This window comes from Xenopus tropicalis, chromosome 1 (genome assembly GCF_000004195.4).
Source record: "Xenopus tropicalis strain Nigerian chromosome 1, UCB_Xtro_10.0, whole genome shotgun sequence".
Lineage (NCBI taxonomy): Eukaryota > Metazoa > Chordata > Amphibia > Anura > Pipidae > Xenopus > Xenopus tropicalis.
The window spans coordinates 38,690,718-38,708,659 of record NC_030677.2 but is presented as its reverse complement, the minus strand read 5'-3'; the positions used below and the strand labels follow the sequence as shown (position 1 = coordinate 38,708,659).

General features: G+C 38.4%; 1 protein-coding gene across 2 annotated transcripts in view; it reads left to right on the top strand.

Annotated features, from left to right (window-relative positions):
• The window catches only part of nfxl1 (nuclear transcription factor, X-box binding like 1), a 36,524-nt gene extending 27,176 nt beyond the window's left edge, over window positions 1-9,348 (top strand). The window contains 5 exon segments of one of the 2 annotated variants that reach the window (NM_001169135.1): window positions 2,866-2,970; window positions 4,149-4,235; window positions 4,927-4,980; window positions 8,158-8,200; window positions 8,203-9,326. In NM_001169135.1, coding sequence (NP_001162606.1) covers window positions 2,866-2,970; window positions 4,149-4,235; window positions 4,927-4,980; window positions 8,158-8,200; window positions 8,203-8,216 — 303 coding nt within the window. In that variant the 3' untranslated portion in view covers window positions 8,217-9,326. 2 annotated transcript variants of the gene reach the window in all.
• Window positions 9,349-17,942: the final 8,594 nt, after the last annotated feature.

Below are 17,942 nucleotides of genomic sequence, written 5' to 3'. Positions count from 1 at the left end.
ATATAAATAAAGAATAGTAATAATATCTGTCTTCAGCTGGTTGAACACCCTATTCATCTACCAGTGCATACTTATTTGTCAGTGATACTGATTCCATGCAAGTAGCTAACTAAACATTGATCTTTCCTTCAGGGTTTGGTTTACCTCCCATAGATCTGCTAGCAGATTCTTAGCTGCTGACCTTCATTATTTACTTGGCCTTTTTTTCAGAAAATCAATTATAAGAAATATTTTATCACTCAGTTAGCTCAAGGCAGATCTAGCACTAGTACATTAATAAAAGGATTTGTCAGGACAGCGGCAGGCAATTATAGAGCCGTCTTTTCTCTTTTTTTGTTCTTAAGTACTGGAATCTGTATTTTCAGATAACATTGTATTGTGAAGGGCAATATAAGATCAGCAATAGACAACAGTGTTTTAGAGGCAACAGAACAAAATCACTCAGGGAATAGGGATTATGAACCACAGATAGTGAGTTTCTTTGTGAAGCCTTTTTTTAGACCAGGAGGTGCTTTTTTCTTAATCACGTATTTTTCAATCTTACTTTTTAGCTAAACACCTCCATACTGCACATTCTGTTTTTTAGCCTATCTGATTTATGATTCTAAATTGGCTAGACATGGATCATGATAGGTCAGTTCTCTTAGGGCTCTGGCACACGGGGAGATTAGTCGCCCGCGACAAATCTCCCTGTTCGCGGGCGACTAATCTCCCCAAACTACCATCCCACTGGCGAAAATGTAAGTCGCCGGTGGGATGGCACATGTGGCAGCGCGATTTCAGCAAATTGCCGAAAATGCCTCGCGAGGCAACTTTGCCGAAATCGCCTGCACAGCGTGTGCCATCCCGCTGGCAACTTACATTTTCGCCGGTGGGATGGCAATTCGGGGAGATTAGTTGCCCGCGAACAGGGAGATTTGTCGCGGGGCGACTAATCTCCCCCTGTGCCAGAGCCCTTATACGACATGGAATGCACAGGCAGTTGCATTTGATACAACTAGAAAACCCCATAGCAGTGAATATACAGTAAAATCCCTTTTACAAATCCCTTTTTAATATTCTTGTTGCAAACGATTCAGTCATGCAATTTGGCCTTCCGAATTATCATTTGCTGGAAGACATTTTTCAGGCAAGGGAAATTACTAGCTTCCTGATGAATGCCTCCTTAACTGAACTCCTTTTACTTGGTACAACCAATTGCTCCTGTTCTAGGTCTGTGATTCAATGGCTAAAGTTGGCCATATGAGGGCAGATTTCAGCTGCCGATTTGGTTCCTTCAGGCTCATTCGGCAGCTTATCTGCCCGTGTATGGGTGCCAGATCTCAATTGGGCAGGTTTGATTTTCCTGTCGGATTGAGGACCACGCCAGCTCATTTTGGGCCAAACGATCAAATTAGCCCGATTTTTCCCACCATAGATGGGCATATTTCCCAGAAGATCCTCATGTTTGGCAACCTCACCAATCGAGTGGATCTTACCGTTAGGGGGGGTGGGAGCTTAAGTTAGAAAGCCCTTGGCTTCTCGTTTGGTTGTCTGGCAATTGTAAAGTAATTTACGAAATAAAGAAGAAATATGAGGTATTTTATATAGATTAGTATATCAGCAGATTTTTCAGGAAAAAGAAGCACTTACATCATTAAACATTATTAGCTTCCCATGCATGATTCTACTTCTCCGGTTGCACATATGGGAACTGACGGCTTCACCAAATGTTAATTCCCTGTATAGGTTTTGCCTTTATTGACTGGGAATCCCACCTGAAAGAACACATTCGGAAACATTTAACATCCAATCATTCATCTGTGTAGGATTTAGTCATATGAAATTAGATTTCATGCTCATTGGCAGTAATAAGAGCAGCAGATAGGTTTATAATGAGACCTGAAGTCTGTGCAGTGCAATTGTAGCACCTTGTCAGACATGAACTATTTGTTTTGGCTGCAGAAAGTTTTTTTTTTTACCCTTTGTGGCTGATAGAGGTGATACTTCTTGACCCGAGTCTCGTGTTTCCCCTCTCGTCCTGAATAGCAGAACCTTTTATGTGACTATGCATGCTGTCTGGGTGTTCTGTAAACATTTACATTGGGAAATTTGATGTCAGCGGCCAGATTTCCTGTGGAAGGAAACAAGATGAACTATAGAAATGAGCCTGTATTAATATAATGACAAGTATATGACATTGCCATCTGGATTTACCACTTTATAAACATATGTTTTTACTATCAATTTAGATGGCTTTTCTATATGTGAGTGAGATAGCTAAAACATTGTTAATTGTACCAAATGTAAAACATCATTAATTGTACCAAATGTATCTACCATGTCACTGAAAGCCTGGAAGAGCTTTTATCACTAAGTGCAGTTGAAGGGACAAGCTATACATGAAGCAGAGTCTCAATGAATCTCCCATCTATCCATTATATCTAACAGAGGTGCAGATTTGTTGCAATGCAGTGGCTAACTAGTTACGGTGGGTTGTTCACAGTGGTAAAAACTGTACAGATTTTCCAAAGTGCTCCCAGCCTTTACCATTGCAAAGCCTTGATGTATTAATTAGTAACATGTAGGGTGTTGGAGCCAGTTTAATTTGTTGTTAGAGTTATTGCTCCAGTCACACTGTATTAAAGGTGAGGCATGCTGAGAAAACTGTTTTCCTTGCACTATAATTTACATTGGTTCAGAAGTTCAGTTATCCTTTTTACGAGCATGAATTAAATCAATTCTGATTGTAGGAATGTGGCAGGTGTAAAATTAATGTCCACCGTGAGTGAGGTTTCCATGGTTAACACAGTCTGGAGCAACAGAATAGTGATGTAGGCGGTCAGTTCATTTAGGATTTAGCTATAATGTGTTTTTGTCTTCTAGTTGCCCTGTGGGCACCGATGCAAAGAGATTTGCCACCAAGGGAATTGTTCTCCTTATTGCATTCAGAAAGTAAAACTCCGCTGTCCTTGCAGAAGAATTAAAAAGGTGAGATCGATCTATCTTTCTGTCTGTCTGTCTACACACACTGTTTTTAACTAAACTTCGGAGTCATCTCTTTATAATAAATTATTCACTTGCCTTCAGAGATGTAACATGACATATAATTTCATATTTTGATTTACCATTTATTTTACATTCACATACACTCCTTTGGATGTGCATTTCTGTCACTTGCTAGTTAGTTGCTGTAGCAGTGCCTAAACTATATATCCTAAAGTTCAGCAGATAGTAGGATAACAATAGAGAGTATTTGTGAGAAACAGTGGTTAATGGGAATGGTTTTGATTCAGATCTGAATCACTGTCCCAGACAGATTTCTCTTCCAGTCATTTTATTTCATGCCAAGCCATTATTTTATATTACACAAGACATCTTATTTATTTTTTTCAGAACTAAAATATTTGGTATCCTGAACATACAAAACAACCCATCCCTGCAATAGGAAATAGTAAAAGAGTGCTAAGAAAATGCAGTCTAGGCAGAAGAAAAAAAATATTTGCCCCAGACTTGACACTTTCGCCCCCCCCCACCCCCCCTAAAAAAAGCAACATATGTAAGAATGGCTTATCCTCTAATGTCCTGTATTTAGAGGTTGGGTCGATGTGTCTGATATATTATAGTAGGTAGTAGCACTATGGTAGCTAATCTTGGTGCAGTTTGGGCACTTATGGCTCAGTTTACCCAGGTGCTAATGGTGTTCCACCCAATCCCATATGTTTCCTTTCTGTGTATTTGCAGTCCTTCTCTTGATCTCGCTCCAGCTGGGTCTTTACGTTGTTGCTTGGTTATGGTAACATACTTGCTTTGTTGGGTAATTTATATTTAATAAAATATTATCCTTTTGATGGTTTGCCCTTTTGACCAACATAATGCTGGGAACTTCGTTGACATTAAAGGTTTAACATTTTTCAATGTCTCTGATTAGCACCAATCTGGCTTCAATAAACAGAAACACATTTCAGAGCTAAGATGCGTTCAACTTCGTGCAGGTCTTCATTGTTCCTTAACATATTCAGTTTTTGCATGACACAATCAGTAGTCACACCAGACCATGACCTGCTTTTATGCATTACATATGAAGAGCTATGCTTTTTTATATAGGGAGGTTGAAATTTCGCCACCACAATTCCTCAATATTCTGACTTGTTTCACTCTGTTCCTAGGAGATGCCTTGTAACTCTGTGCGTGAAGGTCACATTTCGCTAGAATGTGATTCTGTTTGCCTGGATATGAGGAAAAAAGCTGCAGAGGTAACATTTGTGATTCTTCCAGTATTTATCTAATGCTTGCTATAATTACTGTTAGCTTTATGTCTGGGCAAAACCAGCACTTTTTTTTTAAGCATAAGTGAACCTTTAAAATAAGTCAATGTAAAATTGATGAGAGTGCTATTCTAAGCACTTTAGCAATTTACAAAATTAATTTTTTTACATTTTTTTAAAAGTTTAACAGTAATAAGGGAAATAGTTATGGTTAATATGAATTTTTTTACAACAGTGCCGCCTGCTGGTCAGTTTCTGACCGTGATCCAGTTGGGAAGTTGTCGGAAGAAAGAGGCCTGTTCTGATGTTCCTCTATATAGGAAAAACTTCAGATCTCACATCTTTCCTAAACAGGGAAACAAAACAACAGCCCTGTTTAATCTTATGACAAGTTCCTCAACAAGACCAATCTTAATATCTTAGAATTCAAAATAATAATAATAATAATGAAAGTAAATTGTGAACCTGCTAAGAATAGAGTCTTGTGCAAAATCATTGGCACAGTCTGTCTACACAGGTCAGTTAGCTGCTTTATTAGTGTAGATTGGCTGAAGTAGCAGCCAATATCAGCCCTCGCATGGCTAGCTTATGGTTGCATGGTATTCTTAGAAATCTTGGAAATCTTGATCTTAGGCTCATCATATAAAATATAGACAGTTGTTCATATTTTATTTTACAGATAAAAGCCGAAGAAGAAAAGGCAGCTACTGAGCAAGAAAGACTCAGACAGCAGGTATTTGATATTTGGTATAAAAAGCCAGATTGTTCAGGGAGTAAGATAACACTGATAGAGAAAAAAATAAATAAATTCCTGGTATTCATTGTACTTGAAAATGACTCAGCTCAGACATTATGGAAAAAGACACCACTAGTTTTCTTCAAACCCAAAGCTGATCATGTGATCACTGCTTAGACTGCTATTTTCAGTATAATGGATTTCTGACTCTTGAGGTGGCCATACACGGGCTGAGTAAAGCTGCTGACAGACCTTGTTGGCCCGTGTATGGGGGCCTCCGAGGGGCCTCCCTGATCAATTACTGGCTGAAAATCAGGAATATATTGATTTCCCAGGTTTAAAAATTCCATCGAGCTAGGGCCACATTGGATAGTTGGTACGGTCTTTGCCCTGACAGCCTGCTTGTACTGCATTCTGATCCGATCCCAAGAGGCAATCGTTTGACCCAGACTGATAGCACCTTCCTCAAGGTGGGCATATGGATAAAGATCCACTTGTTTCGCAACCTCACCAAACAAGCAGATCTTTACACGTATGGCCAGCTTTTTACAGTTGCAAGATGACTAAAACCAGACTGTCTGTGTTTCACATTTAGGAATTTATTGAGGCAGCAGCAATTCATTGTATTTCCCTTATGGCAGGGCTTTCCTTGTACTGCCCCATTGTCTCCTATAATGTCATGTGGTGGCAACAGTGATTTGTATCTCCACAGGTTTGTTTTTAAGGACGGCAGTATCCATTTATGGTATTTATCAGTGTTTTTTGACTATTGTTGCCAGCACATTTGGCAAGCTGAACTCTGTTGTGATCCAACTTTTTCTGCACTACATGCTACCATGATTTCACAGCAGTTGTATTAAATTTGCTTACCATTAAGTCTAAAGAAAACTTGGGCAAAATTAAAAAAAATATTTTTTAGCTTTTTTCAGATAATATATATGCAAGTTGAAGAACACTGTGTCAAATTGATATTTGGGGAGAAAAAACTAATTTACATACTGAATTTTGATTAATATGCCCCAAACTTCCCCTACTATCAGAACGCCTTAAATGACTGATTAGACTGGGTGCTGTCATTTAGTCATTCACAAACTAGGCAAAGTGGATGGAATACGTCCTTTTTCCTGATGGGAGGGTTACTAAGTCAAGTACATTAAACAGTCTTCTTAGGGATATAAAATAGGGCCTGGACTTTTAAGTACAAAACAGGCCCCCACCAGCCCAATAAATAGTGACTGTCTATGGCATCTTACGGCAGCCCCTCCGGCATTTAAACAGATTCTCATTTGCACCCTTTTTTCTGATTTTTCTGTTTTAAAGCCAGCTATTTTTGCTTTAGCAATTGTGGTGTGCCCTCCAAAACTGTTTGTTTGAGCCCCTCTGGCATTGCCAAAATCCACAGATTGGCAGTCTGGGCCTGGATCTTCTAAACCCTACTGGAAAGAACCAATGGATCCCTGCTTTAAACCAAAGTCTTTCCAAATCCAGTATTCCAGTTCAGCTACCTCATTCAGGCAGGCTATCACTCCTGTGCGCCTTTTGTAGCACTAATTACATGTAGACATCCTATAAGATAATGGAGGACACCTGACAATGCAGGGCTTTGCTGCAATTAGTGTGTTCCACTACATGTTTCGGGAAAAGCCCTTTTTCAAGTGAACCTTTGCTTTGAAGTTTGCATATGTGCCTGAATACAGTGTGTATTGTGTAGTAGAGTTGGTTTATTTAATGGCAGTTAATCTGATTGCATATATAGCCGCTGGCTAACTCTCTAAAATGTTATTCTTAATTTATGTAATACAAATACATTCTGCTTTCCTTTCACATTAGTCCCTGCCCCAGTGAAGCTTATACAGTCGGATCCACTTATTTGGTGAGATCTGGGACAGATATCTGTCGGTGAGGCAGTCAAGGAGGGTCCATACATAGAAAAATAAGCCGCCAGCTTGGTTTAAAGGGGCTGTATTGGCTTCTTAAATCTGCCCTTGTACCACCATTTTTCTCTATGTCCCTGTTACAGTCACACAGAACCCCCGTGCACTAGGGTTATTTTCATCAAGGAAGCTAGATATGATTGCTAATGGAAGGCTGGCCAGCCTTAAATGTGAACACTGGGAATAATAGATTCCTTTCAAGTATTATTTTTGCTGCTTCCAACTAGGAAGGATGTTTGGTGGTTCTATAATTGAAAGAAAAATCAAATTGCAATCTTTTTTGTAACTTTTAAAGACAATAAGATGGACAAAGTGCAAACCTGAATGCAATCCTTATCTAGACAAATACATATATTCATCACTTTGCACATTTAATACAATAGTCTGAGGACTTGGATCAACTTGGGCTGCAACAGATTTCAATCAACATGTTTCTTTAATAAATCTGCAATAGGAGTACATCTTGTTTTCCAGTCCCTTTCTCAAAATATGTCATATTGTTTTGTATATTTACCAAGCCATTCTGAACACAGCAGGATGTGTAATGCAGAAGGAATGCAATAAGGGTGGAAAAGCTAATAATGCTTTTTATTAGCATATTGCCTCGGTTATGCATCATTGTGACATTTAGTAATTGGTTGGGAGCGTTGCTAATTAATCAGGCACATGAAATAACTCAGATCAGGCCAACACACACATTGATATTGCTCTTCTTGCTACATCTTTTTCTTCATAAAATGAACCCATTTAGGTTTTAAAGTCACTCTAATGAATGAAAATTACTTTAAGATACAAAAAAGACACCAGGCGGGGGATGTAAATTATGTGGTTACGGTGACAACTGCTGCACTAGGTGTTGTGACTGCTGAGTTACAGAGCAGCTGTTTCCTGAATTCCTGTATGATAGTCCCTTGCCCAGCAATATAGGCAGTGTCACATTACACACTTCACTGAAACTGAATGAAGAGTGACAGGATTCCTGCTGGTTCCATTCTAGAATAGAAGTTTTCTTTCCTTCCCTGGACTCCCTGGCTGGTTTAATACAACTGCAGTTCCCCATGGATAGTCTTTTAAGCAGAGATCTGGGTATTTTTCCAAGAAATAGTACCTTTTTAAATGGTATAGACTGAAACTTCACTTGACCTTTATCAAATATCCGCTCTGGGAAACGGAGATTGGGACTATTCTGTGAATAACTCATCTAGTACAATGCTGATTTTCCTTTATCTCTCTGGTTTAGGCTGAACTGGAAGCCTTTGAAAACAGGCTGAAAGGAAAACGGAGAAAGAACAAGCGTAAAGATGACGTGGAGGTCCAGCCGACGGCATGGCAGAAATACAAGAAATACATATTCATGCCTGTCTGCGGAATCGCTCTTGCTGTATTGACGCTATATTTCACTCAAGTTGATGTGTAACTGTCTATTAAACAGAAAGTTTGCCTCTAACTTTAAGTATGTTGTAGATGGACCTATTCTAAACAAACTGCAGTTGGTATTTATTTTTGACAGTTTTTGAATTATTAGTCTTCTTATTTTGCCTCTCTGTAGGTTGCAAAAAATATCTCTCTGTGGTTCTTGGGGCCCTCCTTATACTGATTTGAAAAAAAGATATCTGTGACACTACAGTTTTATTGTTCTCATTTTGTATGGTATTTTATACAGACCCTGGACTAGTCATCTTTCCTTTTAACTTCCAAACTGAAGACTGGTTGCTAAGGTAACTAAGCCCTAGCAGCTAGAAAGCAGTTTAAAGTCAAAGACTGGTAAATTAAGAAAAAAGAGGCAGAGGTGCAAAAAAAATAAAAACAAAGATTTTAAATTGTCTTAAAATATTACTATCTACACTATGGGATCCACCCCCTTTTAGGTTTCTTATTGGGTTCCATAAATTGCTGTATATGCTTCTAGAATATTTCCTTTTCTGTATAGGCAACCACAAGCCCCAAAAGGAAAAAAAAGTTTGGCTAGCATAATCAGTTTGTCCAGTTTGTCCGAAGGGGCTAATGCTTCAGAGGTTTCATTTGATTGCCATATTAAACTGTGCCCTGTTGTGGGTCTTCAGCCACTGGCATTTACTAATACAACCTCAGACAGTGGCGGAGCCGATAAAAATGTTACATTTATAAAATTAAAAGAGGAAAATTTGGATATATATGTCATTTTTTAATGTACTCTATTCATTATTTTAGTAGCATTTATATATAATTAAAATCATTTTAGAAAAGAGGTTTAAAAATCAATTAAAAAAAGAAACCTTTCTTAGTGTTGATCCACTTTGCTACCCAACTAATTAGCATGTGAATTTGTCATTATGGTGTCATTCTGTTTTCATAGGCATGTGGTTTGTGAGATCCACAGAGCTCATTTTGCAAATGCCTGTACCAAAATAAATCTGTCTTTAGGTAAAATATAGTCAAAATGTACCTTTAATAGTGTTTTCACTTATTTCATGTCCACTAACATTTCTTAAATCTGTTTCATTGATGCGGGTGGTTGCTAAGGACCACTTGTTTCATTTGCAGATGACGGGTTCCATATTTCAGCCTTTGGCATTCAGCACTTTTAGCAGAGGATTACATTTTACAGGTATGGGATCCCTTATCCGAAAACTTGTTATCCAGAAATCTCTGAATTAGAAATTATTTCTATTTTCTCTATAATGATAAAACTGTAGCTGTATTTGATGGTAACTAAGCTGCATGAATTCTTTTTTGGGGCAAAACAATCCTGTTGTGTTCCTTTCGCTTTTAAATGATTTTAAGAGACTTAAGGTATGGCGATCCAAATTACAGAAAGATCCCCAGAAATATCCAGAAAACCCCAGGTCCCAAGCAATCAGGGTACTAGGTCCCATACCTGTACTATATTGAGTGAAAAAAGAGAAGCAAGTCAGGTTTCCTAAAGGGTCAAATAAATCAGACACACAGTTAGTTGTTACAGTACAATACACAAGCACAGGTATGGGATCCAGTATCCAGAATGCCTGGGGTCTTTTTGTAGTTTGGACCCCTTGAGTCTGTTGAAAAAACTTTTGCACATTAAAAAAAAAAATTATAATCGTTTTGCCACCAATTCATGCAGATTTTATTATTACAGGGAAAAGGGTAATAATTAAATCAATAGAATTATTTGCTATAAATCCACTCCGTGGGAGACAAAGCTTTTTGGATATTTGTTTCTGTATAAGAGATCTCATAGAAGTACAGTGTGCATGAACAAGAGTTGAATTTAGCCCTGCTTCTTGCTAATTTTATCAGTGATTTTCTCTTAATAAATGAGGTGAAAACTCATGAAAGGGATTGGGTGTTCACCTTAAAATTAACTACCGTATATACTCGAGTACAAGTCGATCCAAATATAAGCCGAGGTACCTAATTTTACCTAAGAAAACTGGAAAAACTTATTGGGCAAAATCATTCTTGATGCTGGACTTAATACAAATTTAATTTTTGTAAATAACAAGTTATTGTACCAATTACTTACTCTGGCTCGTTGTGCAGATGGATGTGCAGATGTAACGTGCTTGTTGCACGCACCCACCCTCCACTTGTGTCCGTGCATACACCTTAAATTGTTAAATAAGAATTTCATTTTAAAAAGAATGATTTTTCTTTTTTTAATGTGCCCTTGTTGATTAAATAATACTTCTATTTTGATTTTACACTAATATGCAAGAGATGGACTGTTTGCGTATGGCCTGCATTCTGAGCAGGCATTTCCTCTCCTTTTTCTCTCTCTCTAACTTACTTGCGCTCTGTCGCACGGATGCACGCGCGCATTCGCCAGCACATGGACCCGCGCGAGTATGCGCTGGCGCACGGACGCACGCCCGTCCACGGGGGGGTGGGGTGCGTGCGAGCGCGTTACAGCGTGCCGACAGGATGGACACAAGTGGAGGTAGGTAGGTAGGGGGGAGGTATACTCGAGTATAAGCCGAGGCTTACTTTTTGAGCACATTTTTTGTGCTGAAAAATTCGGCTTATACTCAAGTATATACGGTATTAGTATGTTGTAAAGACCTATATTTTGAGACAATTTGTAATTGGTCTTTTTTTTTCTTGCATGTGATTTTTCATATATTTTTTTTATTAGCAGCTCGCCAGTTTGGAATTTCAGCAGCAACAGGTTGCTGAGGTCCAAATGACCCTAGCAACCAGGCAGTAGATTGAATGAGAGAGAGGAATGGGAATATGAGAGGGCCTGAACTTAAAAACCAGTTATATACTTACAAAGCAATAGTTTTTGGCTGCTGGGGTCACTGACCCCCAGTTTAAAGAATAACAAATAATGAAGACCAATTGAAAAGTTGCTAAAAATAGGCCATTCTATAACATAATAGTTAACCTAAAAAAAAACTTACCTCTTTACGCTGTACAGGTATGGGACCTGTTATCCAGAATGCTCGGGACTTGGGGTTTTCCAGATAAAGGATCTTTCCGTAATTTGGATCTTCATACCTTACGTCTGCTAAAAAATTATTTAAATATTAAATAAACCCAATAGGATCTTTTTGCCTCCAATAAGGATTAATTATCTTAGTTGGGATCAAGTACAAGGTTCTGTTTTATACCAGTATAGGTTTCTCCTGTTTGATTAAACATGTGATAAAGATTAGTAGATAGAGCAGTTAGCTTTTGGTTTAGAGATTACATCTATTTTGGTATAGCACATAACCCCACCTTCTGCCTGATGGCTGGCATCTTATTCTCATTCTCTATTTCAAGGGGAACTACAAAATTGATGTTTTCCATGCATAAAGTCTATATCATGTATTGCTATATTTTCTTCATGGTATGTTGGATGTCTGTTGGGCATAAGTCAAGCTTCTCCCATTAACACTAATCAGAAGTAATTGTCAGGGATTCCCATTTGGATCAACGCGGCTTTATCAGGGGAACATTTCAGTGAGGCAGCAGCCCAGTGTGCCATTAACCGTCTAGTTTCCAGTGCTGTATAGCAGCTGAGAGATGCAACAAGGTTATTACATTAAACGTGGAAACCGAACAAAACACATTCTCTTAGAGAGCTTGCTGAAATGAATGACACTGAAAAATGTAGCTACGATTGTGCACTGAAACATTACTGTAGCACAAAGTATCATTTACTCTCTGAATTATAGTATTGTTTGTAAAACATGAGCTTGCAAGCAAAGCTAAAGTTATATTGACATAACAAATTAAACCTTTTTTACATCTATCATAACATTGTCTTTTCATGTTATTTCGAATTTTGTCATAAAAGTATTTGCCCAGTGCATTTACATGACCTCTCTGATCCCCCATGTCCCTCTATGAGGGGGCGGCCATATTTGTGCAGCAGGAGGCTGTTAGCATTAGGAGCTGTAACTGACAGGCTGAGAAGGGACAGTCAGGTTGGCAAAACAGTCAGGTTTAGGAACTTACAGTAACAATTAATTAGAGAAGCAGCCCTAATAGTGAAAAATGATTAGCATGACCTATAGGGAGCTTTTACTGTACATTTATATTTTGAAGAGTAGTTCTTTGGTGTCAGTATCACTATCAAGGAGCTGATAGGTGCTACCATGGATAAATCGCAAACGTTGAAAAAAGGCAGGCACTCCGGTATTGTAAGTGTCACAAAACTTTTATTAAGCTAACACATGATACAGAGAGCCTCTCTGTATCATGTGTTAGCTTAATAAAAGTTTTGTGATTTTACTTTAATCTCTCGTGAACAAGCACTTTTCTTCACTTACAATACCGGAGTGCCTGCCTTTTTTCAACGTTTGCGATTTATCCATGATGGTTCCCTCTGGCTGGGGCATGAGCACCCGGGCCCATCTATACTACGGGTGAGATTTCTGAAAATTCTATGAGCATGTGTTTCATCTCAGTGGTAGCTGATAGGTGCTACTGTGTTAGAAATCACCCCAATGTCAGTGTGTACAGTATGATCCCATGTTGTACCACTTGCATGGGAACTAATCCAAGCAAACAAAATAGTGAGTTATATAAAGCAATATCACAAGTAATGGCGACTGAGTGGCTTGAATCCTTATTGCTGGCAATACAATCCTTTTGGTACAGTGCTCCAACCCTTATGGAAAGACCCAAGTTCCAAGCATTCTGTATAATAGATCCTGTATAAAACTGTAATGTAGCTAAGGGGGAAACAGTATTTTTTAAAAATGGAGTTACCAGCATATTAAATCAGCAGAAACGGTTTAAATTAAGTGGTCGCAAACATTTTGCAGAATGTAAAATTGTCAGTTTACATCAGTAAATCAGTTGACTTTCTTAAATATGGATCCTCTGTCTTGGGCGACATGTAGAAGTGCCAGTTAAGGAGGACATCTATCTAGCATTTAAGGTAGATGTTCATGGTATTTTTAACACATTTTACCTAATTATTCATTGTATACTTTGTGTTTATAACATGCATTTTGGGTTTTCTGCTTACCTATAACAGAAACTTGAAAAAAATGGTTTCATCCCAATGGATCCCCATAGACTAGGGATGGGTAAAGCTGTTGTAATTGTGTTCTGTAGCAGGCCTGTGGCTGGATGTTTTGATGGCTCTGGAGCTAAAGAGATTAAAAAGGCTACACATTCCAATATGTTCTTTGTCAAACACTTGTCTTTTTGGAAAAGAATCCATTGAGGGGCCCTGGACTACCCCATCTGTAGAAATGCCTGTAATTTAGTACCTAGCCAAACACTAGGGTTATAGAGTTGTGACATTAACAAGATATATGGGCTATGCTGTTGACAAGGGAAATTTTATTGCTTCTTTTTAATCCATCCCTGTGACATCAAAGACCCGAGGAACCCAACAATCTGGCATGCTGCTAGCGGGTCAGGAGAAGGTAACCCTATTTTTCATGGAAACATGTAAATGTTGCCCTGTGTAGACATGTTTTGCATATAAATTGGCTAAATTCAAAATCTGTAATCTTATGAACTATCTGATATCCATAGCTCTAGATAAAACAGAATCGGGAATTTATTATTCTCAGTATGTGTGCAGGCAGTGTTTGTTTGGAACCCTATAGCAGCAAGTATGGCAGCAAGTGTTCTCTTTGCAAGTACAGGGTGGGCTTTGCTTGACATGGCACTAAGTAGGTGTGCAGGAAGGGGATGCCTACACATTGTGTGATGCCTGTTCCTACTATGCTGGGCGTATACTACAAGTGGTGCTGTGCAAGCAACCTGCAACTATCCTGCACGAATACTCTGTAGACATGATACGAGCTTCTCTACTTATTCTCTACAAGTATAGGTTCTATTATCTCTAATGCTTGGCGCCTGGTGCCTGTTACCATACATGTAACAATATTTTTTTCTTAACGACCAATTTCAGTGAGATCCGACTCTGCCGCCAAATTATCATAAGGTTAGTGGGCACCAAACGATCATACATCTAGTGATCATTTATCCGACATTGGTCAGAAAATTGATCGGCCCACGACACGTGGAAGTGATGTCATGTGGTGAGAGTGTGTCCAACTATTGCAGCCATTGGCTCTTCGGATTATTTTTTTCCAGCCTCTAGTGCTACGGCTTGTCAGTTATTTGAGAGTTAGGGGCCATGTGGTACATGCTATAAGTACATTTGTATAATGAGTTTAAGTAAGTAAGTATGTATGTATGTATGACTATATTTATAAAGCGCCACAAGGGTACGCAGCGCTGTACAATCTTACAAAATTACAGGGAGGACAAGTGTTATAATAAATAAATACAATAAATATATATAAATGCACAGGGAATAAGTGCCATGTGGTATGAGACACAGTAGGAAGGAGATCCCTGCCCCGTAGAGCTTACAATCTAAGTGGTTGGGTAACATACAGGCACAAACTGGAAGGTAAGAGTGCACCAGGTAAGGGCATTTGCCCTTAAGCGCAGGGCTGGGCAAAATAATGTTTTAGTGCTCCAGAAGGTAACAGCTGAGCTTTTTCTTAAAGAGAGTGGGTGAGTTTTCCCTACGGAGGGATTCAGGGATAGAGTTCCAGAGGTAAGGAGCAGCGAGATAGAAAGGTTTAAGACGAGAAAGAGCAGTGGGTGTGGATGGTGTAAAAAGGCAGAGGAGATGACCAGGAACGTGCAGGGAGACCAGTGAAGAAATGTAGTGAGGAGCAGAGGAGTGAAGGGCTTTGAATGTTAGCAGAAGGGCATCTATAGATGCGGCTCCCCTATTTTCTTGCACACCCCACCACCTTACACGTCAATTATTTTTTTTTAATTCAGGCAAGTTTATTGAGAAGAATTTACAGCAGTTTCAGCATATATACATCACATTATGAGGCAGAGTTATGCAATGTAATAAGGTTCTAGCATAAGACATGTTTTGAAGTGACAAAAATTGCGAGTTATGTTGCATTTGAAAATACATTGTGACTTTTTCATTTGTAACCATTTTCCTTTCCCCCGTTCATTTCTGACCTTTTCCCTCAGGATGTTGATTACACGTCAATTATAAATCAAATCTCATCACATTTATTTTGCAGTCTATCCAGTGTTTACTTACACAATTTCATTTATGTTTAATGCCAAATATTATTTGCAACGTTGCGGTACTACAATGGGTGCAAAGTTCGCTCCATCTTACGCTAATTTTATGGTGGGAGAAACAATGTATTTTTGGAGAGAATAACCAATTTTCAGGACACATACAGTACTATAGAGATGGTATTTAATTGCTCTGGGCTGGTGTGTGTGACTAGTTTAATGAGTTTAGCACTCATATCAACCACTGCACCTATAACTTATAACTCACATCTGAGATAAATTCACTTTTCATGAACTATAATGAGGGCATATAACGAGAGCAGCAATGTACTTACCACCGTATTTCCAAAGAAATGTTCTGCAAATAAAATACTTAATGCTAAATCCTTCCATCCCAAACCTTTGATCAATAACATTCCTCATAGCCAGTTTTTCATTTGCATCTGCACCAAATGTGAAAACTTTGTACAAAAGTCTAAAAAATTAAAAAAGAGACTTTTAAATAGAGCAGCAGCCATAATCTGTTCCAAAAGTGCAGAACCAGTGACAGCAGCATTGTTCCTAACAGCAATTCATCTTGAAGTGATGTTGTTTTTACAAAAACGGATGATTCTGAGGTTCTTTACTTCCAGTCCTTAGTTTAACAAAATAAAAATGTTATTATATTTTTATTATATTTTATTATAACTAAAAATGTTGTAATTTTATGAACAGATTCAATCCTTAGAGTAAAGCATGCTGATTTGTGACTAGGAAGAGAGACACCCAGGGAACACACTCTCACCGAGCCTCATTAAAGCAGAAGATGCACATACAGGTATAGGATCCGTTATCCGGAAACCCAATATATAAAAAGCTCAAAATTATGGAAAGGCTATCTCCCATAGACTCCATTTGAAATTTTTAAAAAATAATTTCCTTTTTTCTCTGTAATAATAAAACAGTACCTTGTGCTTGATCCCAACTAAGATATAATTACCCCTTATTGGGGGCAGAACAGCCCTATTGGGTTTATTTCATGGTTAAATGATTCCCTTTTCTCTGTAATAATAAAACAGTACCTTGTACTTGATCCCAACTAAGATATAATTACCCCTTATTGGGGGCAGAACAGCCCTATTGGGTTTATTTCATGGTTAAATGATTCCCTTTTCTCTGTAATAATAAAACAGTACCTTGTGCTTGATCCCAACTAAGATATAATTAATCCTTATTGAAGGCAAAACAATCCTATTCAGTTTAATTAATGTTTACATAATTTTTAGTACAGGTATAGGACCTATTATCCAGAATGCTTGGGACCCGGGTCATTCCGGATAATGGATCTTTCCATAATTTGGATCTCCATACCTTAAGTCTGCTAGAAATAATTTAAAAATTATTTAAACCCAATAGGATTGTTTTGCCTGCAATAAGGAGTAATTACTGTATATCTTAGTTGGGTTCAAGTACAAGGTACTGTTTTATTATTACAGAGAAAAAGGAAACCATTTTTAAAATTTGGAATTATTTTCCTATAATGGAGTCTATGGGAGATGGCCTTTCTGTAATTTGGAACTTTCTGGATAACGGGTTTTCGGATAAGGGATCCCATACCTGTATACTTAAGGTATGGAGATCCAACTTAAGGAAAGATCCCTTATCTGGAAAACCTCAGGTCCGGAGCATTCTGGATAACAGGTCCCATACCTGTAGCACATGGTTATTCACAAAGGCTTTGTACAAATGTGGTTCAACCTCAATCTTGTGTCTCCACAACCACCAACAAAACATATCAAATTAGACATTACATAAATTGTAACACTAGGGGGCACATTTACTAATCCACGAACGTCCGAAAAGCGTCCGAATGCGTTTTTTTCGTAATGATCGGTATTTTGCGACTTTTTCGTCACCGTCACGACTTTTTCGCGCATTGTCGCAAATTTTTTGAGCGATCAATACTAAAAAGTCGCGACAATTCGCAAAAGTCGTAATGGCTATGAAAAACTCGCGACAATTCGCGAAAGTCATAATGGCTATGAAAAAGTCGCAACAATTCACGAAAGTCTTAATGGCTACGAAAAAGTCGCGACAATTCACGAAAGTCGTAATGGCTATGAAAAAGTCGCGACAATTCACGAAAGTCGTAACGGCTACAAAAAAGTTGCGATGGGGACTAAAAAAAATCGCAAAAAATATGAAAAAGTCGCAAAATGTTCGATTTTTTCCCATTCGAGATTCGGATTCGTGGATTAGTAAATCAGCCCCTAGGCATGTGATCTCTTTATATGGGGGAAATGTAATAAACTGTATGTAGGGCAAACAAGCCGAAAACTAAAGGAGCGGATTTAAAGAACATGTCCTAAGAATTACTAGTAAGTGTCAAACATCAGTAGGCAGACATTTTGCTGAATGCACCAATGGATCCCTTTCTTACCTAAAGTTATTGGCATTGATTGTCCCTGGTTCTAGAGGAGGCGATCTAACAACAACGTTTTTGAAAAAGGAAACTTTTATTTAGGTACTGGGCAACCTGATGGTTTAAATCTGGGATTTGCCATATCTTACCAT